The 24297-nt window shown below is 37.1% G+C and overlaps 1 protein-coding gene across 1 annotated transcript in view; it reads left to right on the top strand.

Moving 5' to 3' along the window:
• Positions 1-3466: 3466 nt before the first annotated feature.
• Positions 3467-24297, top strand: part of LOC133632945 (leucine-rich repeat-containing protein 43-like) — a 49964-nt gene continuing 29133 nt past the window's right edge. Inside the window, exons 1-4 of the mRNA XM_062025798.1 lie at positions 3467-4058; positions 20054-20266; positions 22353-22463; positions 22536-22675. Coding sequence (XP_061881782.1) covers positions 3981-4058; positions 20054-20266; positions 22353-22463; positions 22536-22675 — 542 coding nt within the window. The 5' untranslated portion in view covers positions 3467-3980. The remainder of the gene's footprint in view (positions 4059-20053; positions 20267-22352; positions 22464-22535; positions 22676-24297) is intronic.

Here is a 24297-nt window from a genome sequence, read left to right as displayed (position 1 = left end):
CATTATCATTGGTAAGATGAAGTGCCAATGCTCACCTCTAACAGCAGGCATCATGCAAGTAAACTTCATGACATGACTTGGCACACACTGCTTATTTATAATCAAACCTGGGACTTTTTTCCCTCTGTAGTTATGCCGTCATCAGGCTTTTTCGGAGGAAATATCAATGACAAAATCTTGCAGTATAATTGTTTGGGTTTCACAATTGTTGCTGCTGCCAGTCAGCGCTCATTTAACACGCTAAACCAGATCTGATTACTCAAGTTGAAATGGAATAACATACGCAATATGTCCAACCACCTCAATTAAGATAAAATCAAATGAAATTGTGGTGTTTCTGTTTTTTTTTTTAACAGCCCACCAATGGAATCACATTAGAAATAAGAACTAAAATTCTAGAATGTGGTCTTATTACTAACATTTACATTAAAGTAATTAATGGTTGTATTTTTTGGATTTCCTTTGTTTTATTTATTTATTTATAAATCACATTAAATTAAATTTAATTCTATTTTATTTTTATTTTATTGTATTTAATTGAATAATACATTTATTGTATGGTGTGGTATTGTATTCAGTTTTTATTTTATTTTATTTATGAATAAAATAAAATGTAAATGGTTTTTTTTCTATGTTCATTTTCATCATTATTTTCACTTTCATTTTGATTTTTATCTTATTTTTTATTTTATTTAACACGCCAAACCAGATCCGATTACTCAAGTTGAAATGGAATAACATACGCAATATGTCCAACCACCTCAATTAAGATAAAATCAAATGAAATTGTGGTGTTTCTTTTTTTTTTTTTTTTCTTACAGCGCACCAATGTAATCACATTAGAAATAAGAACTAAAATTCTAGAATGTGGTCCTATTACTAACATTTACATTAAAGTAATTAATGGTTGTATTTTTTTGATTTCCTTTGTTAAATTTTTTTGTTTATAAATCACATTAATTTAAATTAAATTATATTTTTTGTTTATTTTATTGTATTTAATTGAATAATGCATTTATTGTATGGTGTGGTATTGTATTCAGTTTTTATTTTATTTTATTTATAAATAAAATAAAATGTAAATGTTTTTTTTTCTATGTTCATTTTCATCATTATTTTCACTGTCATTTTTATTTTTTATTTTATTTAACACGCCAAACCAGATCCGATTACTCAAGTTGAAATGGAATAACATACGCAATATGTCCAACCACCTCAATTAAGATAAAATCAAATTAAATTGTAGTGTTTCTTTTTTTTTTTTTAACAGCACACCAATGGAATCACATTAGAAATAAAAACAAAAATTAAAAAATGTGGTCCTATTACTAACTTTTCATTAAAGTAATTAATGGTTGTATTTTTTTGGATTTTATTGTTTTATTTGTTGTATTTATAAATCAGATTAAATTAAATTATATTTTTTGTTTATTTAATTTAATAATTAATTTATTGTATTGTGTGGTATTGTATTCAGTTTTTATTTTATTTTATTTATGAATAAAATAAAATGTAAATGTTTGTTTTTTTCTATGTTCATTTTCATAATTATTTCCACTTTCATTTTAATTTTTAATTTTATTTAACACGCTAAACCAGATCTGATTACTCAAGTTGAAATGGAATAACATACGCAATATGTCCAACCACCTCAATTAAGATAAAATCAAATTAAATTGTAGTGTTTCTTTCTTTTTTTTTTAACAGCACACCAATGGAATCACATTAGCAATAAAAACTAAAATTAAAAAATGTGGTCCTATTACTAACATTTTCATTAAAGTAATTAATGGTTGTATTTTTTTGGATTTTCATTGTTTTATTTGTTGTATTTATAAATCAGATTAAATTAAATTAAATTATATTTTTTGTTTATTTAATTGAATAATTAATTTATTGTATGGTGTGGTATTGTATTCCATTTTTATTTTATTTTATTTATGAATAAAATAAAATGTAAATGTTTTTTTTTCTATGTTCATTTTCATAATTATTTCCACTTTCATTTTAATTTTTTATTTTATTTAACCCGCCGAACCATATCTTATTACTCAAGTTGAAATGGAATAACATACGCAATATGTCCAACCACCTCAATTAAGATAAAATCAAATTAAATTGTGGTGTTTCATTTTTTTTTTTTTAACATCACACCAATGGAATCACATTAGAAATAAAAACAAAAATTAAAAAATGTGGTCCTATTACTAACATTTTCATTAAAGTAACTAATGGTTGTATTTTTTTGGATTTTCATTGTTTTATTTGTTGCATTTATAGATCAGATTAAATTAAATTATATTTTTTGTTTATTTAATTGAATAATTAATTTATTGTATGGTGTGGTATTGTATTCAGTTTTTATTTTATTTTATTTATGAATAAAATGAAATGTAAATGTTTGTTTTTTTCTACGTTCATTTTCATAATTATTTCCACTTTCATTTTAATTTTTTATTTTATTTAACACGCCGAACCAGATCTGATTACTCAAGTTGAAATGGAATAACATACGCAATATGTCCAACCACCTCAATTAAGATAAAATCTAATTAAATTGTGGTGTTTCTTTTTTTTTTTTTAACATCACACCAATGGAATCACATTAGAAATAAAAACAAAAATTAAAAAATGTGGTCCTATTACTTACATTTTCATTAAAGTAATTAATGGTTGTATTTTTTTGGATTTTCATTGTTTTATTTGTTGTATTTATAAATCAGATTAAATTAAATTGAATTATATTTTTTGTTTATTTAATTAAATAATTAATTTATTGTATGGTGTGGTATTGTATTCCATTTTTATTTTATTTTATTTATGAATAAAATAAAATGTAAATGTTTTTTTTTCTATGTTCATTTTCATAATTATTTCCACTTTCATTTTAATTTTTTATTTTATTTAACACGCCGAACCAGATCTGATTACTCAAGTTGAAATGGAATAACATACGCAATATGTCCAACCACCTCAATTAAGATAAAATCAAATTAAATTGTGGTGTTTCTTTTTTTTTTTTTTTTAACAGCACACCAATGGAATCACATTAGAAATAAAAACAAAAATTAAAAAATGTGGTCCTATTATTAACATTTTCATTAAAGTAATTAATAGTTGTATTTTTTTGGATTTTCATTGTTTTATTTGTTGTATTTATAAATCAGATTAAATTAAATTAAATTATATTTTTGGTGTTTTTTATTGTATTTAATTGAATAATTAATTTATTGTATGGTGTGGTATTGTATTCCGTTTTTATTTTATTTTATTTATGAATAAAATAAAATTTACATTTGTATTTCTATGTTCATTTTCATATTTATTTTCACTTTAATTTGTTGTTGTTTTTAAATGAAAACATTGCTGGAGTTGACACATTAAAACTCTTAAAAAATAAAAAGCCTTCAGTAGTAGTGACAGTAGTGTCATGGCTGCAGTTTTACCAGAACGTTGTACGCGAGGCATGTCATGTATGATTGAAGTCACCCTTCAGAGTTTTGTTTCTCTCTAAATTCGACTCCTTAATTTTTCTCTCCCCTCCAATCATTTTTTGTTGGTTTAGTACATTTTAGTGAGGAAGAAGAAGATCTTTGATGATGAGTTGGTGATGACATGAAGATGATGAAACACTGCCTGTACAAAGCTGTGCGGGGTATTATTAGAACATACACTGCTAATACAAGCCAAGTATCACTTCAAGAGTACAAATATTGACGGTAGAAATGCATCGAACTGAAGTATTTCGAGTCTTCTTTCTTGCTCGGCGATGACAATGCGGCTGTGGCCCGTCCAGAGACACTTGACACACAGTTGCTGGAGCAAACCCCGACTGTTGCCAAGCAACCCAGGCCCAACAAGGAGCCTCGACCCCGGGAGGCGAGAAGACCAAGAGTCCGTTTCGGAACCATGGACGCCTCTGGTGACAAACACAGCCAGCAAACGGGAAGGAGTCAGCGCAGTCCAAGAGGATAAGCTCCATGGCGCTTTCGGTCGTTTTGGACAAACATATTAGTCGTCTGTGTCTCAATCAGTTTCCCTGTGGAAAAGGCACCTGGGTGAGTAGGAAATGCTCCAAAATTACGATTATTTAATGTACTTTTAAGTCGTAATATTAGTACAAATAAAACGTCTAAAATGACTATATAATCATTAACATGAGGAATATGTCGACTGGGAGTATGATATTGTTTATATTACATGGTTAAATACAAATGGATATGCTACCTGCTAATAGCTAGCATGCTAACAGCTAGCAATCTGCATGGTTACATTTTGCTTCAATGGGCAGCTGCTTTAAAGGCCTACTGAAATGAATTTTTTTTATTTAAACGGGGATAGCAGATCTATTCTATGTGTCATACTTGATCATTTCGCGATATTGCCATATTTTTGCTGAAAGGATTTAGTATAGAACAACGACGATAAAGATTGCAACTTTTGGTATCTGATAAAAAAAAAAGGCTTGCCCCTACCGGAAGTAGCGTGACGTAGTCAGTTGAACATATACGCAAAGTTCCCTATTGTTTACAATGATGGCCGCATGAAGTGAGAGAGATTCAGACCGAGAAAGCGACAATTTCCCCATTAATTTGAGCGAGGATGAAAGATTTGTGGATGAGTAAAGTGCAAGTGAAGGACTAGTGGGGAGTTGAAGCTATTCAGATAGGGAAGATGCTGTGAGAGCCGGGGTGACCTGATATTCAGCTGGGAATGACTACAACAGTAAATAAACACAAGACATATATATACTCTATTAGCCACAACACAACCTGGCTTATATTTAATATGCCACAAATTAATCCTGCATAAAAACACCTGCGTGTTTGTTACGCTAGCTCCTAGCTCCTCTGCTAGCTCCTAGCTCCATAGAACACGCCAATACAATTCAAACACCTGATCAACAGACACAATCACTCAGCCCAAAAGACCGTTCACCTAACCCAAGGTTCATAAAGCTTATATATTTTTAAAAAGTTACGTACGTGACGCGCACATACGGTCAAGCTATCAAATGTTTAGCAGCCAAGGCTGCATACTCACGGTACCTGGTATTCAGCTGGGAATGACTAAAACAGTAAATAAACACAAGACATATATTTACTCTATTAGCCACAACACAACCAGGCTTATATTTAATATGCCACAAATTAATCCTGCATAAAAACACCTGCGTCTTTGTTATGCTAGCTCCTAGCTCCTATGCTAGCTCCTAGCTCCATAGAACACGCCAATACAATTCAAACACCTGATCAACACACACAATCACTCAGCCCAAAAGACCGTTCACCTAACCCAAGGTTCATAAAGCTTATATATTTTTAAAAAGTTACGTACATACGCAAAAAAAAGTTGCGCACATACGGTCAAGCGATCAAATGTTTAGAAGCCAAAGCTGCATACTCACAGTAGCACGTCTGCGTCTTTGTCATCCAAATCAAAGTAATCCTGGTAAGAGTCTGTGTTGTCCCAGTTCTCTACAGGCGTCTGTGTATCGAAGTCAAAAGTCCTCCTGGTTAGAGTCTCTGTTATCCGAGTTCTTCCATCTTGACTGCATCTTTCGGGAATGTAAACAAAGAAGCGCCGGCTGTGTACTGTTGTTGCTGACTACGTTCGAAAAATACGTCCATTTCGCACCGACAACTTTCTTCTTTGCTTGCTCAGCTTCCTTCTCCATAATGCAATGAACATGATTGCAACAGATTCACGAACACAGATGTCCAGAATACTGTGGAATTATGAAATGAAAACAGAGCTTTTTCGTATTGGCTTCAATGTGGAAGGCATACCCGTGTTCCCCGGGCTACGTCACGCGCATACGTCATCCTCAGAGGCGTTTCGAACCGGAAGTTTAGCGGCAAATTTAAAATGTCACTTTATAAGTTAACCCGGCCGTATTGGCATGTGTTATAATGTTAAGATTTCATCATTGATATATAAACTATCAGACTGCGTGGTCGGTAGTAGTGGGTTTCAGTAGGCCTTTAATAATTAAATTTTAAAAATAAATGCTAAAGCTAGCATTCAGCAAGATAGGCATTGCTACAATATATACAGTCGCGATCAAAAGTTTACATACACTCGTAATGAACATCATGTCATGGCTGTCTGAAACAAAAATTGACCACAATACCCAGCAATATATTTGGAGGGGAAAAGGTGACACCTTTAATCCCAGGAACACCATTCCTACTGTCAAGCATGGTGGTGGTAGTATTATGCTCTGGGCCTGTTTTGCTGCTGTCACGCCAAATTTCTTCCCCCTACAACCCCCCCCCCATTTACTTCCGGGGTCATTTCCTCTTACGTCATTTCCTCTTACGATAGCACTTCGGCTTTGACTGCCCGTCGCTGGAAGGATACTTTTTTGTTTTGTTTGTTTTTGTTTTTTTTATAATATAGCGTTAACAAAACGTCTGTATTAATCGGACAAGTATTAATCGGACAAATTAACTTCAGGATATTCCTGACTGCACATTTGACTCGTGGACATATGCGGAAATGAATAACAGTGTACAATAAGTTAATTCATTATCAATCAACATTATCAAAGTTTATTAAAACTAAATTTATTCGTTAAATTCAGTTTGTTTTAGTTCTCTGTGTAAGTGAACTAAATTAAAATGACATTTATGTGAACTTAAATTTTTTTAGTTTCATTCGTTGTTTTTACGTCAGCACTCATGTTTCCCATAAATCGTGTTACTTTGGGAATTCATATGTGAACAAATACGGGTCAACACTACTTCAGGGTTAATTTCGATCGCTGTCAATGACGTAAGAGGAAATGACATAAGTAAGAGGAAATTACGTAAGAGGAAATGACCCCGAAAGTAAATGGGGGGTGGGGGGGGGGGGGTTTTGTAGGGGGAAGAAATTTGGCGTGACACTGCCAATGGAACTGGTGTGTTACAGAGAGTAAATGGGACAATGAAAAAGGAGGATTTCCTCCAAATTGTTCAGGACAACCTAAAATCCTCAGCCCAGAATTTAGGTCTTGGGTGCAATTGGGTGTTCCGAAAGGACAATGACCCCAAACACACATCAAAAGTGGTAAAGGAATGGCGAGAATTAAGGTTTTAGAATGGCCTTTCCAAAGTCCTGACTTAAACGTGTGGACAATGCTGAAGAAACAAGTCCATGTCAGAAAGCCAACACATTTAGCTGAACTGCACCAATTTTGTCAAGAGGAGTGGTCAAAAATTCAAGCAGAAGCTTGTGGATGGCTACCAAAAGTGCCTTATTGCACTGAAACTTGCCAAGGGACATGTAAGCAAATATTAACATTGCTGTATGTATACTTTTGACCGTTTTCATTTATATAACACGTTTCCAGATACTCCAGTGCAGGGGTCACCAACCTTTTTGAAACCAAGAGCTACTTCTTGGGTACTGATTAATGCGAAGGGCTACCAGTTTGATACGCACTTAAATAAATTGCCAGAAATAGCCAATTTGCTCAATTTACCTTTAATTCTATGTTATTATTAATAATAATTATATTTACACTTAATTGAACGGTTTAAAAGAGGAGAAAACACGAAAAAAATGACAATTAAATTTTGAAACATAGTTTATCGTCAATTTCGACTCTTTAAAATTTAAAATTCAACCGAAAAAAAGAAGAGAAAAACTAGCTAATTCGAATCTTTTTGAAAAAATTTTAAAAATAATTTATGGAACATCATTAGTAATTTTACCTGATTAAGATTCATTTTAGAATTTTGATGACATGTTTTAAATAGGTTAAAATCCAATCTACACTTTGTTAGAATATATAACAAATTGGACCAAGCGATGAGGTGGCGACTTGTCCAGGGTGTACCCCACCTTCCGCCCGATTGTAGCTGAGATAGGCTCCAGCACCCCCGCGACCCCAAAGGGAATAAGCGGTAGAAAATGGATGGATGGATGGATGGACCAAGCCATATTTCTAACAAAGACAAATCATTATTTCTTTTAGATTTTCCAGAACAAAAATTTTAAACGAAATTCAAAAGACTTTGAAATAAGATTTAAATTTGATTCTACAGATTTTCTAGATTTGCCAGAATAATTTTTTTGAATTTTAATCATAATAAGTTTGAAGAAATATTTCACAAATATTCTTCGTCGAAAAAACAGAAGCTAAAATGAAGAATTCAATTAAAATGTATTTATTATTCTTTACAATAAAAAAAATAAATTTACTTGAACATTGATTTAAATTGTCAGGAAAGAAGAGGAAGGAATTTAAAAGGTAAAAAGGTATATGTGTTTAAAAATCCTAAAATCATTTTTAAGGTTGTATTTTTTCTCTAAAATTGTCTTTCTGAAAGTTATAAGAAGCAAAGTAAAAAAAATGAATGAATTTATTTAAACAAGTGAAGACCAAGTCTTTAAAATATTTTCTTGGATTTTCAAATTCTATTTGAGTTTTGTCTCTCTTAGAATTAAAAATGTCGAGCAAAGCGAGACCAGCTTGCTAGTAAATTAATACAATTTAAAAAATAGAGGCAGCTCACTGGTAAGTGCTGCTATTTGAGTTATTTTTAGAACAGGCCAGCGGGTGACTCATCTGGTCCTTACGGGCTACCTGGTGCCCGCGGGCACCGCGTTGGTGACCCCTGCTCCAGTGTATAAGAACAAGACAAATTTTTTTTTTTTTTTACATTCGGTTTAATAATCATTTCTGGATATTGAAGATGCATTACAAGGAACAAAAAAACAGGACGACCAAAAACAGGCTCACAGTGCCACTGAAACGCCATCATTTCTAAGTCAAAGGTCCATTTTCTACTGAACAGTGCACTACAAAATTATTACACGCCCTACTTTTTCTGTCCAAAATGCTTCTAAATGTTACTGAACTCCACAAAATGCTTCCAAACACTAGTAAATAGTACAACATGCACTGCAAAAACTGAAATCTAAGTAAGATTAAATATCTCAAATAAGGGTGATATTTGCTTATTTTCTGTCTAAGATAAATCTTCTCACTAAGCAGATTTTATGTTAGAGTGTTTTACTTGTTTTAAGGGTTTTGCTCCTAAATGATCTCAGTAAGATATTACAGCTTGTTGCTGAGATTTGATGACCTATATTGAGTAAAACATGCTTGAAACTAGAATATCAACTGTTGCAAAGCTGTCATCAACACTCACAAGTATAAAACTACTTTTTTAAAGTAATCATTTCTTATTTCAAGCATGAAAAAATAAATCATGGCTTTGACACAAATATGTCTCATAATTAAAACAGATGACAGCCAAAAGGACTTTGCTGATTTATTTTCAATGAAATAATAGAAAATATGTACTCATATAGTAGTATAGTTGGCACAGGACAGCAAACTGACAGTTAATATTTAAATATTTAACATATGACATTTCAAACAATAAAAAAATGTGGCCGGGGGCTGGGCTGTATACCTGTATATATGCGCACTAATTGACTGAAAGAGCACGCGTTTAGCGCGATGATGTCATGTTATCGATGGAAAAATGCATCTTTAGACCATATGATTTGCCTGAGCGGCTAGGAGACCCCGAGAGTAACAAGCGGTTGCCTTGTTGCCTTTCCATTAAAAACAATAAATCAGTTTTTAGTATAAGTTTACGGGGTTCAAGAAATGTAATGCCGAGCGCATATCATTATGTCAAGATAATGGCACTAGCATTTACTTAATTTAAGAATATTTTTCAACATATTGAGCAAAAAGGTTTAATTTTTTCTTCCTACCAATAAAAGTGCACTTGTTATTAGTGAGAATATACTTATTTTAAGGTATTTTTGGGTTCATTGAGGTTAGCCGATTTGACTTGTTTTGGAAAGTCTTGACAAGCCGAATTTTCTTGTTCTATTGGCAGATAATTTTGCTTAGTTCAAATAAAATACCCCTCATTTTTGTATTTTGTTTTCTTGTTTTTGAACACTGACTTTTTGCAGTGTGCTGCTAAACTCTACAAAAAGTTACTAAATGCTTTACAATTCCTATCGGTCTGGAACCCCAAGATGCAGAGACGGCAGGCGTGGGACAGGTAAAAATTATATTCCCCAAAAAAAAAAAAAAGAAGGCACATGCGGGTAGGAAATGCACAAAACAATAAACTTCTTAGGAAATCAACACGTACTGTCTCATTAGAGCAGCTCTAACACAGAAAAATGATCCAGGCCTGTTCTTGGCCAGGCTGGCATATAAAGAAGCCGGCAACGGGTGTTGCCAGATTGACAGACAGGGATGGGCAAGGTAGGCAGACAGGTATTGTAACTAAAATAAGAGTGCTGGAGAATAATTAATACAAAGCACAGAAACATATATAAAGTCCGAACCTCTTATGACTCATCATGACGGTACACCCCCCATCAAAGTACGGAAAAAAACGGTGGAAGGTGGACAGGCGGAGGGTCGCCCCACCGCACCCATGCCACAAAGGGCTGGAGGATCTGTCAAAAAATCAGCCTTTGAATCCCTTCCTTTGACTCCCGGTGGCTGGTGAAACGGAAGACAACTTCCCCAGGATGGACCTACCCCCCCCCCCCCCCCCAGCAAAAGTCCACACCCAAGTCCTGGGCATTGCTGTTGTTGGTGCTTAGGGCGTCAATGTGGAAAGTGAGCCCGAGCTCCGCGCTTCTCCTGCCCGCATCCCACCGGGTGCACACCTCTGTTCAGGGCCGTTGCTAGGAATCCTGGGTCCCCTGAAAGAGTATCGGTGTGAGCCTCTTTACTTCATTCGTTGCCACCTTCCATTTTGTTGTTTTTTAGTGTACTTGAAGGTGCCCGGTGTAATACACCCAATGTGTTTCCCCTTTTTACGATTAACGACTTAACAACTCAGTCTTACTGTGTAAATTATGTCTTATTAGTTGTCTTATTCTCATTTCACTGATTTGCATCACATTATAGATCTCTAAAACATCCCACAATGCATTGCTAAGCTTTGGTCACAGAGAGTCACTGTTTATGACAGCGCTACACGTAATACTTCCGGACTATTCAGGGGAAAATAACATTGCACCGGCTTTGATACGTTAGAGAAATTCTGTGAGTCATTAGATAAGAAGTCCCTTCGTCGTTGTAAGGAGAAAACAGCCGCAATTGGATAGATAGATAGATATATCAGTGTTTCCCATAAACAGCCAAGATACCTGTGGCGGTGTGGGCGTGGTTATGGGCGTGGTCACCATGACATCATCGAGTAATTTGCATAATTTACTACAATGATATGATTTTCTCTAAAAAGTTTTAAAAAATGTATACTTACTAATTAATAATAACAGTTTTGTTTTAAACCGCCATCCATCCATCCATCCATCCATCCATCCATTTTACAATATAATTACTTCTCAGGCAAATCATATAGTTGATGTAGATGCCCATTTAGGCTGTTCAGATTTACTTTACAAAAGAGAAGTGTAGGATACTTTTCTTGTTGCCTTATTTGTATTTGACCACTACTGTTTTCTGTTTATTTGTTACTGACTGTGGCAGGTTACTCTCTGCCTCTGTTTCACTTTATGTTGCTGGTAAATAATATGGTTGTAGTAGTAGGCTAAAGTTAAATTATTTAGTATGCACTAATTAAAAGGGGCAGAGCTTTAAGAGACATTTTAGCTTTTATATTTTATAAGATATATTTTTTGTAAGAACCACAATTAATAAATATATTTCAGTGAATAACTTATTGTTCAAATCTGTATATAAATATGTACATAAAGTGTTGTAATTGTATTGTAAAATGGATGGATGGATGGACGTTTAAAACAAAACTGTTATTAATTGGTAAGTATACATTTTTTGAGCCTTTTTAGAGAAAATCATATCATTGTAGTAAATTATGCAAATTACTCGATGATGTCATCGTGACCACGCCCATAGTCACGCCCATGGCACGCCCCCACCGCCACAGGTATCTTGGCAGTTTATGGGAAACACTGATCACCCCTATGGGATTTGCATCGAGGGCATTGGATGGGGGGTGGTGGGGTAAGCATGTGTGGCGTATATTTTTGTGGATGCATGTTTGTGTGTAAGCCTGCCACGTGTCTCTGTTCCGCGGCCTTGATCTTGTGCAGTCGCTAGTCCAAAGTCAACAACAGCAGGTTGGATGTGAGGATCCTTAGCATATCGACAAGTCTGAGTGAAGTAGAGATCACAACATCTTCCGGGATGTTTTATACCTTCATTTGGTGAACTACTTAATTGTTCAACCCAGCCCATTTTGCACCTTGAAGGCTGTGAGTCATGCAATTGCAAAAAAAAATGATCCGACCCAAGTTTGACACCCTGTATAATCATGGATAACTAATCTAATGTCATCTTAGACACTGTGACTGTAAGTAAGGCAGGATTGGGAGTGCTCTTCTCATGGCGCCTCACTTTTGCTATATGTAGAGGCTACAGTCCGGATGAAGGAAGTGAGTACAGTATCCATTATCAGTACAACTACTATCAAAGTTCTTTGACCAAGCACATCAAGTTAATGCAAAGAGGGGCTGTCATTTATTTTAGATTCATTTTTACTTACAAAATGTTCTTAATTACCTGACATGAAATGGTCTGAACAAACACAGCGATATCATTGCACCTCTCATCTGATCGGTTGGTTGCAGCAATCCATGCTCGCCTTTGCCGTTCACTCTTCTTTTCAGCCTGGCGTTATGAGTACCACTGGATGAACGATCAGTTTACAAACTAAGACAACCAATATGTTTAAATTGAGTTATAAAAATGCAGCATATATTTTTGCTATTATATAATTGAAATAGCCAAGGTGTTGATTAATGTCTTACCGTAGTCACTGCTAGAGGTACAGCAGTTCACTAATAAACCAAAACAGCCAACCAGTGTCTACATCACTCACTCACCATTGGATGGCTGGGGTAAGCAGCTGCTGTGGGGTCAAACTCAGATGAGGCAGCCACTGTTGATTCTGGAGCAACAGAGCATAATAGTTTACTATTACATCAGATATAATTGTAAACATTAAATGTTATGTTTCATGGAAAAACTGATGCATAACTAACCCAATATTGGACATAATATAAATGGGCTTTTTAGCAAAAGGCGGACAGCTTCACCTTCCCAGGCAAAACATATTTTTGAAACTTTAAAAAGTCACTGTAAACTGTCCAAAATTCTAAATAGTCGTTTTTTTTACTTTGTTGCCATTATGATTTTAATTTTTAATTTTCATTAAAGGCCTACTGAAAGCCACTACCACCGACCACGCAGTCTGATAGTTTATATATCAATGATGAAATCTTAACGTTGCAACACATGCCAATACGGCCGGGTTAACTTATAAAGTGCAATTTTAAATTTCCCGCTAAACTTCCGGTTGAAAACGTCTATATATGATGACGTATGCGCGTGACGTTAATCGTTGAAACGGAAGTATTGGTACCCCATTGAATCCAATACAAAAAAGGTCTGTTTTCATCTCAAAATTCCACAGTATTCTGGACATCTGTGTTGGTGAATCTTTTGCAATTTGTTTGATGAACAATGAAGACTGCAAAGAAGAAAGCTGTAGGTGGGATCGGTGTATTAGCGGCTGGCTGTAGCAACACAACCAGGAGGACTTTGACTTGGATAGCAGACGCGCTAGCCAACGTTAGCCTCCGACCACACGGATGATCGGGTGAAGTTCTTCGTCCTTCCGTCGATCGCTGGAACGCAGGTGAGCACGGGTGTTGATGAGCAGATGAGGGCTGGCTGGCGTAGGTGGAGCGCTAATGTTTTTATCATAGCTCTGTGAGGTCCCGTTGCTAAGTTAGCTTCAATGGCGTCGTTAGCAACAGCATTGTTAAGCTTCGCCAAGCTGGGAATTATTAACCGTGTAGTTACATGTCCCTGGTTTAATAGTATTGTTGATCTTCTGTCTATCCTTCCAGTCAGGGATTTATTTATTTTGTTTCTATCTGCATTTGAGCCCGATGCTATCACGTTAGCTCAGTAGCTAAAGAGCTTCGCCGATGTATTGTCGTGGAGATAAAAGTCACTGTGAATGTCCATTTCGCGTTCTCGACTCTCATTTTCAAGAGGATATAGTATCCGAGGTGGTTTAAAATACAAATCCGTGATCCACAATAGAAAAAGGAGAAAGTGTGGAATCCAATGAGCCCTTGTACCTAAGTTACGGTCAGAGCGAAAAAAGATACGTCCTGCACTGCACTCTAGTCCTTCACTCTCACTTTCCTCACCCACGAATCTTTCATCCTCGCTCAAATTAATGGGGTAATCGTCGCTTTCTCGGTCCGAATCTCTCTCGCTGCATTGTAAACAATGGGAAAATGTGAGGAGTCCTTCCTCCGATGACGTCACGCTACTTCCGGCATAGGCAAGGCTTTTTTTTATCAGCGACCAAAAGTTGTGACCTTTATCGTCGTTGTTCTCTACTAAATCCTTTCAGCAAAAATATGGCAATATCGCGAAATGATCAAGTATGACACATAGAATGGATCTGCTATCCCCGTTTAAATTTAAAAAATTCATTTCAGTGGGCCTTTAAGGATCCCCATTAGCTGGTTGCCACAACAACCCACTAGTCTTCCTGGGGTCCACAATTCAGTACAATTACAAGTAAAAGCATACAATTATAACTACACAATGCAGAAACAAATAAAAAATAAAAGCATCAAAAAGAAAACAAGCAAACAATTTACAGTCACAGAATAATAGTTACCATATAAATATAACTATACAATATAAAACCAAACAAATCGTCAAAGAGCAAACTAATTTAAAGATTTCCACAAAGCATTCTTCCTGGGACGAGGGAGTACAAAATGCCCCTCACTGGACGCCCTGGTATTATGATTATGTATAGTGCTACTGTGAACTATTTGGGCCATGAGAAAAGCAGGAGTTTTACTACCGGTTACTGATTTGAACAATATAAGAGTATTAGCTGACAACCTGTTCTGCACTGTTAGCCAAGAAAGAGAAGCATGCATTTGGTTCACATTGGTTCTTAGTGAACAACCCAGAACCAGCCTTGCTGCCCTATTCTGGACAATCTGGAGCTTACTGATCTCACCACTTGCAGCAGACGCCCAAACTGTAGAACAACAGTCCAGATGACACAAGACTAAACTCTTAACAATCTGACAAAGAAGAGGTTGATCAACAAAAGCAGCACATTTCCTGGAAATACCAACAGCCTTTCCCATCTTTGTAACTATATCACTGATATGATTTGACCAGGATAGAGTGCAGTCCAGCATCACTCCAAGGAGCTTGGCACTTCTGACCTGTTGAACTGTTGAAATACCTGGCCTCAGATCCAACTTTGGGTCACAAGATAATGGTGTCTTGTATTTTCTATTAGTATGAAAACAAATAACAAGAAATCTTTGGACATTTAACTTTTTTAGGCTATTCAAATGTCCAAGTAATACATTTTACAAGACCACATTGAACACATCATGATAACGTAACTGACCTTTGTCAGATGCTCATAATGATCAATTATGAGCATCTGACGAAGGTAATTATTCAGTTACTCTGTAATTATCCATTATTAATAATAATGTTTAATAAGTACTCAGTAATTATTAATTACCGAGTAAAACTTGAATGCGTCATTATACAATTAAATGCAGCCTGTGAATAGGCGCATACTGGTGTACTGCCAACAGTGATATGTGTGCAACACACAGTCACACAATGAACTGGTGACTTTTTTTTTTTTTTTTATTAACTGGCAACTTGCCCACGGTGTAGTACGGCCAGATGACAGCTAATGTAGGTTCCAGAGTTCAGCAGGCTGAATTTCAAAGGTAATGTTACAGACATTAAATGAATGAACAAGTAGGCTAAATGTTTCAGCCCTCCGTAGTTTTACTCTTACCATCCTTAAAAAAATATGTTTTAATGTCCAAGGCCCCTGCTCCGCTGCTCCTACTCCTGGTCTCTTTCTCAATTCTCTTCTGGTGTCCGGACTCGTGCTTTTTGAGAGGGGTCCTAACCCTGCTGGAGTTCGCTCACGCTCACTTAATTCCGATAGGAAGAACCATGTGAAGAACGAACTGTGGTGTGGACCAAACCATAGCCCTGCCTCTGTTGCCGGTGTGGAGGTTGAACGCGCTTGGGTAGAAACGGCGATGGCATCACGTAAGACTCCACCGAAGGTGGAGAAGTAAATGGTGTCTGGACTGGACCTACCAGAGGCGAAAACATCAAAGGAGGAAGAGCAAGCGACGACCCCACCAGGGGGGAGACAGGTAGCGGACCCGCTGGCAAAGGAAGGAATGGTAGCGGCAGTATCTGAGGTGGCTTCACTATTGCTGGAAACTTCACAGGTGCAGGATTAAATGGTGACGGCATCGTCGGAGGTGGGCTCACTGGAAGTTGTGAGAGCTGTACCGGGAACTGGGGGATCTCGCATCCCGTCGACTCTGGCCGCCCCACCGGAACAGATGACAGGGACGGGTGAGAGGGAGCTGAGGAACTTGCAATAAAGCCACAGAGTGTGTCAATCATGGAGACTATGCGGGCACACCTCTTGTCAGCAACCTTCTCCCGAGCTGCTATTTCTTGCCACCAGACAGCCCCTTAAATCTCTCGTGTTTCGTACTTGGATGGATCATTCTGTTTGGTTCTGTCTGTCTGGAACCCCAAGATGCATAGACTGCAGGTGTAGCACAGGTATAACTAAATTAACTAAAGAATGCAAGTGCAGTTAGGGAGTGCACGGACACGACACTTCTTTGGAAATAAACACACTGTTTCTGTAGAGCAGCACTAACAAAGAACAGTGATCCCTCCCTGTCTGCGGGCGAGGCTGGAATATAAAGAAGTCTTATTGGCAACCCAGAACAAATGTGCCAAGATTGCCAAACGGGGAGAGGTGAGGGAGACAGCGCTCAGGCCACAGTAGTGGTGGAGCCAGAGAGGAAGTGGAACTAAAATACGAATGGAAAGCTGGAGAGGAACATAAATTGAAGTCCAAATTGACAAAAACGATTCTAAACACTAGTAACGGTGGCAGAGGGGTTAGTGCGTCTGCCTCACAATACGAAGGTCCTGGGTTCGATCCTGCGCTCGGGATCTTTCTGTGTGGAGTTTGCATGTTCTCCCCATGACTGCGTGGGTTCCCTCCGGGTACTCCGGCTTCCTCCCACTTTTAAAGACATGCACCTGGGGATAGGTTGATTGGCAACACTAAATGGTCCCTAGTGTGTGAATGTTGTCTGTCTATCTGTGATGGCCCTGCGATGAGGTGGCGACTTGGCCTGGGTGTACCCCGCCTTCCGCCCGATTGTAGCTGAGATAGGCTCCAGCGCCCTATCTCACAAGGCTTGGCGACCCGCCACCGACTCCGCCCTCCACCCTCCCGTTTTGGGGAAAGGGGGGGGGGGTGATGTCTCAATTTCGTTGAGAGGCCAGTTAATCAATTCCATTGTTTAGATTCTGAGAGCAGTGCAGAAAGAGGCAACAAGAAAGTTAAGAGAAGACAAAACAAAGAAGCAAGCAGGAGCGATAAGGGAGAGGGAAAGGTAACGACCGCCCTCGATGAGTGCCAGTGAGAAATGGAAACAAATATGCCTCAATACTTCTCGTCTAATTAAGAATACTAATTTACGGCTAATCCAGTTATTAAACTCTTTATATATAACACGTTACACAGTTTAAAGGATGTCTAAAATGGGTTTAGATGACTAACATTTGTGTACACTGCTCAGATAAGGTAGATAACTACTTACACTCCATGTGGTCCTGTGCTCTCGTTAATAACTTGGGGGAATCTATCGCTAGTCTTAGAGATTCCTAGTACCACCTCCCCTTTACTCTGCCTATATATATATATATATACATATATATAGCTTGCTAGGTGAGCAGGAGCCTAGTGGTTAGAGTGTCCGCCCTGAGATCAGGAGGTTGTGAGTACAAACCCCGGCCAGTCATACCAAAGACTATAAAAATGGGAGCCATTACCTCCCTGCTTGGCACTCAGCATCAAGGGTTGGAATTGGGGGTTACATCACCAAAAATGATTTCCCAGGCGCGACACCGCTGCTGCTCACTGCTCCCCTCACCTCCCAGGGGGTAAACAAGGAGATGGGTCAAATGTAGAGGACACATTTCACCACACCTAGTGTGTGTGTGTGTGACAATCATTGCTACTTTAACTTTAACTTAACACTGCTAAGCCTGATCTAGTTTTACCATTATACTGTATAAGTTTATATATTCCGCTTCTTTTTTCATGTTATTTTCTTTCTTCCTCTCTCCTTTTTTTATAATCTAATTGATGTTTTTTTATGTATTGTTACATTTTAAAATGATTGAAGCAAAAATAGAAGTAAATATTATCCATTATCTATGTTTTTTTGTTTCAAATGTAGTTGAATGTTCATTTGCAATACTGTGTTACTATACCTACTTTATTTTTTTTACATTTAAATGTTTTAGTTAACAGTATGTTTTTATAAATACTGGTGTTACATTTGTGTATATTGTTTTTGCTAATGTAACCATTTTTTTGTTGTTTCTCTGTCTTGTCCCCACAATTCCCACCCCCTCTTATTTTAGTTTCTTCTTTCCTCCCCTCTTGCTCCAGACCGGCTGTGGCAAGAACTAAATATATCCAAACAATTAATACATTTAAATGTAAATAATGAAACAAGAGATGTATTCCACACTTCTCTTTTGTAAAGTAAAAGTGGACAGCAGATATGTGTATCTTGATCAATCATTTTTGCCATGTGGCTGGACAGGACAGGTTAAAAAAAATGCTACGAAATGTAATATAATGCTACAAAATGCGCTGTTGTGTCTAGAGATGTCCGATAATATCGGCCTGCCGATATCGGCCAATAAATGCGTTAAAATGTAATATCGGAAATTATCGGTATCGTTTTTTTTATTATCGGTATCGTTTTTTTAATTTTTTTATTTTTATTTTTATTTTTTTTATTAAATCAACATAAAAAACACAAGATACACTTACAATTAGTGCACCAACCCAAAAAACCTCCCTCCCCCATTTACACTCATTCACACAAAAGGGTTGTTTCTTTCTGTTATTGATATTCTGCTTCCTACATTATATATCAATATATATCAATACAGTCTGCAAGGGATACAGTCCGTAAGCACACATGATTGTACGTGCTGCTGGTCCACTAATAGTACTAACTTTTAACAGTAAATTTTACTCATTTTCATTAATTACTAGTTTCTATGTAACTGTTTTTATATTGTTTTACTTTCTTTTTTATTCAAGAAAATGTTTTTAATTTATTTATCTTATTTTATTTTATAATTTTTTTAAAAAAGGACCTTATCTTCACCATACCTGGTTGTCCAAATTAGGCATAATAATGTGTTAATTCCACGACTGTATATATCGGTATCGGTTGATATCGGTATCGGTAATTAAAGAGTTGGACAATATCGGAATATCGGATATCGGCAAAAAGCCATTATCGGACATCCCTAGTTGTGTCACAACTTAGTCACAAGTGGAACTCCTGATTCAGAGACGTGAGGCATGGTTGAACAAAAAGTGCAGTTCTTTAATAATAAAAGTCCAAAGAAAAGAAGATCGGGCAAAAGTGCACACCGGGATAATATAGTTGTCAGGTTCAAACACTGATGACAATTATTAAACAAGACAAGAGGCAAAGAATTGAACAGAGACAGAAGTCAATTTGGACTCAATATTGAGGAGACGAGTTTTTTGTGATAACTTACAAACAATTATTCTAACAATAGTCCACAACGGAGCTTCCAGTGTTCGCGAGGAGACAGCCAAGACATACTGGGACTAGTTTCTGTCCACAAAAGAGATTAAAAAATCGAGGTTAGAATTAAAAAAATTTTTTAAAAATCACAACTGACCTGCGGTAGCTGCATGGAAGCTATAAATATGAGACGTGGAAGGCACAGGAAGCAGTACACCAGCAAAGAAAAGCTGTCTGTGCTTTGCTTAAATAGCCTAGTGACAAATTAGGACCAGGTGTGTCCAATTAGGAAGGTGAGGAGGAGAACCAAAGGACAACGTTAGGGACAAAATGATAGGGAAGGTCGGTGAGCAACAGAACATAACATGCTGTCTCCTCTCAGAGGAAGATCAGAGTCAACACAGAGGAGGTGGACGCGGATGACACGGACATGCTTTTGGACTTGCTGAGTTGTCCCCACTCGCCCTGGAGGATGGACGAGCTGTGGAGCCCGCAGGCCGCCGCCCTCAGACGGGTGGCCGTGGTGGCGCCCGAACGCATCAACGCCGATTTCATCAGCAGCTACTTCAGCACGTTACGCATCGTGGACAAGGACGTGAGTGCACTGGACATCTCCCTCTTTTTTGGGGCAACTTAGTTACTTTATGTCTTTGTCCTTTCTCTAAGACCTGAGGCAGTGAAGCTCTCTGCCTCTACTTAGTTCTGCCTAGCAACAGTAGTCTTTGCATTCTTGATAAAAGCTTGATTTGTGTTTATGGTTTAGCCTAATACAGTTATGAATGTCATCTTTTCAGACACATATAAATAGTAAATATATTTATTTTTAATTAGATTCAAAATGTAATACACTGTTGGATATGAGACAATAGTTATGAAATGATTATTCACAAATATATCTGAAACCCATCCATCCATCCATTTTCTCCCGCTTGTCCCTAACCCGATATGATATGGCAAACTACACATTAACTGTTTAAAAGATACCAATCATATTCAGTTTTTAGCATTTTTAGTCCTCAAATAATGCAATCACAAAATTATTCACAACTATGTTTGAGCTTTCTTCCCTTAAAAATCGTATTGGATCACAGGTTTATTTGATACATAAATTAATAAATGTTTTCATAAATAAACACAACATTTTGTAAAAACATATCTTATTAATTTAATGTATCTATTAAATTTGATTTTAACACATTGATAAAAATGTATGTGGTTTAGAAAATAGTTCAATGATAATTTTTGCTTGTCCAGTTTTTAATTGATTTCAAATATCAATCAATCAATCAATGTTTATTTATATAGCCCTAAATCACAAGTGTCTCAAAGGGCTGCACAAGCCACAAACGACATCCTCGGTTCAGATCCCACATAAGGGCAAGGAAAAACTCACAACCCAGTGGGACGTCGATGTGAATGACTATGAGAAACTTTGGAGAGTGGATCTAACATAATAGTGAGAGTCCAGTCCATAGTGGATCTAACATATCAGCGAGAGTCCAGTCCATAGTGGATCTAACATAATAGTGATACTCCAGTCCATAGTGGATCTAACATAATAGTGATAGTCCAGTCCATAGTGGATCTAACGTAATAGTGAGAGTCCAGTCCATAGTGGATCTAACATAATAGTGAAAGTCCAGTCCATAGTGGATCTAACATAATAGTGAGAGTCCAGTCCATAGTGAATCTAACATAAAATTGTGAAAGTCCAGTCCATAGTGGTTCTAACATAATAGTGAGAGTCCAGTCCATAGTGGATCTAACATAATAGTGAGAGTCCAGTCCATAGTGGATCTAACATAATAGTGAGTGTCCAGTCCATAGTGGATCTAACATAATAGTGAGAGTCCAGTCCATAGTGGATCTAACATAATAGTGAGAGTCCAGTCCATAGTGGATCTAACATAATAGTGAGAGTCCAGTCCATAGTGAATCTAACATAATAGTGAGAGTCCAGTCCATAGTGGATCCAACATAATAGTGAGAGTCCAGTCCATAGTGGGGCCAGCAGGAGACCATCCCGAGCGGAGACAGGTCAGCAGCGCAGAGATGTCCCCAACCGATGCACAGGCGAGCGGTCCACCCCGGGTCCCGACTTGGGGTGGACCCAATATAATTGTATACTATAAATATAATTAATAAGTAAATAACAAAACTTTTTTTTTTTAAACACAGTGTCATAAAGAAAATGACACAAATGAATTTCAAAGTTTTTACAAATTGCAGTTAAAGTAAGATGAGTCGTCAAAGCTTGTAGTTTAATTAGTTAAACATGTTTATTTAAATGTAAATAAACAGTAATGATCGCTAAATAAATAATGTAATACATTAATTAATAAATAAAAAGTTTCATCAATAAATAAATACTTATAGAATTTATGAATTGATAAATGTAATTTTTTTAAAAATGTATTGAAAGAAAAAGAATCATTTTTAATGAGTCAATTCAAGAATAAAATAATTGATGAGTTGAAAAAAATAATAGTAATAGTAATAATGTAATCATCAATCAACCAACAAATTATATCATAGTATTTGTAGTATTAATTGTAATATCAGAACAGCTGCAGTGTATTTAAAAGACTTTATTCCATGTCAAAAACAAGAGTAAATATGCTGTTCCTGTGACAGCTATCTAGTCTGGTTGACCTTTTTATGGATTTTATGATATCTTCAAGGTGTCGATTATTGACGACTGCCTGCTGAAGTTCTGCAACTTGGAGGAACTTGTGCTGAGTGCCAACAAAATCTCTGAGATATCAGCGGAGAATCTTCCCAGGACTTTGAAGGCAAGTGTCTTACACACTTTTGCGGCCGTGTGCCTGCTTTTACTGCTGAGTGAGCGTCTGTGCGTCCGTCAGGTGTTGGAGCTGCGGGCCAACTCTCTGTCTGCTTTGGGCCGCCTGGCCAACTCCCCGCCGCCTCGTCTGCAGTACCTCGGCCTGGCGTCTAACGGACTGGGCTCTCACCGTGACGTCACTCAGCTCACAGGAAGACACTGGTAGGGGTCACACTCAAACAGGAAGTGGCTTGTCAATGAGGTCACCTTGAGGCTCTGTGAATTCACCGCCACTCCGTAGATCAAAGCGAGGAGACGACTTTGGTATTGCGTAACAGACTGCGCTGCATCATGGGATAGGCTACGTCTGACATGTTTTTCGAAGGCCTTTATCAGGCAAGAGACCATATTTGCTCATGAATCCTACTTCCGGACCACGCCATGAATCTGACACGAGCAGGCCACAATATAATATTATGCAAAGCAGGTCCAGGACGCACGATACGTGACGGAATGTGCAGGGGCCTTGTGATTTCGCCTTGTCCCCGCTTCGTCTGCGTGTTGTCATCTTATCTTTGTTGAGGTCCTTGAAGTCCTTGGTTGTTAGCGGGCTAAAACAAAGATAACTGTGGCTGAGGCCACTCCTCAGACAAGAAGTTTTGTCCTTGCACAGATTAGAAAAGTCTAACTTGAGCACAATAGCTAATAACTAAAGCAACAGACTTTAAGCATACTAAAGTTAGTGTGATAATATATACATAATTATTCAAACAATTAGGCACACCTGTACCATTTAATTAGCTTGTATCAATCAGCTTTTTGGCAGCAGATGACTAAAAACAGCAGAATGCTGCCACACAGATCTTTGGCTAGTGTTTTTGCAGTGGATTACTAAAAACAGCAAAGCGCTCCTGTTTTATAGAAGATCTTTGGCTTGGGTTTTCCATTAAGATTCCCTAAAAACAGCTTAATATTCCTCTCACATCGATGATATTTGACTATTGGTTTTGCAGTGAATTACTAATAATAACAGAATACTCCTGTCACATACTGTAGATGATCTTTGACTAGTGCTTTTGCAGCAAAATCCTAAAAACCGCAGAATACACTGTCATTTAGATGACCTTTAACTGGTGTTTTTGCAGTGGATTACTAAAAACAGCAAAGTGCTCCTGTTTCATAGAAGATCTTTGGCTTGGGTTTTCCATTAAGATTCCCTAAAAACAGCTCAATATTCCTCTCACATCGATGATATTTGACTATTGGTTTTGCAGTGAATTACTAAAAATAACGGAATACTCCTGTCACATACTGTAGATGATCTTTGACTAGTGCTTTTGCAGCAAAATCCTAAAAACCGCAGAATACACTGTCATTTAGATCAGTGGTCCCCAACCTTTTTGTACTTGCGGACCGGTCAATGCTTGAAAATTTGTCCCACGGAATACTCCTGTCACATACTGTAGATCAGTGTTTTTCAACCACTGTGCCGCGGCACACTAGTGTGCTGTGAGATATTGTCTGGTGTGCCGTGGGAGATTATCTAATTTCACCTATTTGGGTAAAAAATATTTTTTGCAAACCAGTAATTATAGTCTACAAAATATGTGTTGTTGTTGAGTGTCGGTGCTGTCTAGAGCTCGGCAGAGTAACCGTGTAATACTCTTCCATATCAGTAGGTGGCAGCCGGTGCTAATTTCTTTGTCGATGTCGGAAACAGCGGGAGGCAGCGTGCAGGTAAAAAGGTATCTAATGCTTAAACCAAAAATAAACAAAAGGTGAGTGCCCCTAAGAAAAGGCATTGAAGCTTAGGGAAGGCTATGCAGAACGAAACTAAAACTGAA

The sequence above is a fragment of the Entelurus aequoreus genome, linkage group LG17 (genome assembly GCF_033978785.1).
Source record: "Entelurus aequoreus isolate RoL-2023_Sb linkage group LG17, RoL_Eaeq_v1.1, whole genome shotgun sequence".
In the NCBI taxonomy this organism is placed as follows: domain Eukaryota; kingdom Metazoa; phylum Chordata; class Actinopteri; order Syngnathiformes; family Syngnathidae; genus Entelurus; species Entelurus aequoreus.
This window is presented reverse-complemented; position numbering and strand designations above follow the sequence as displayed.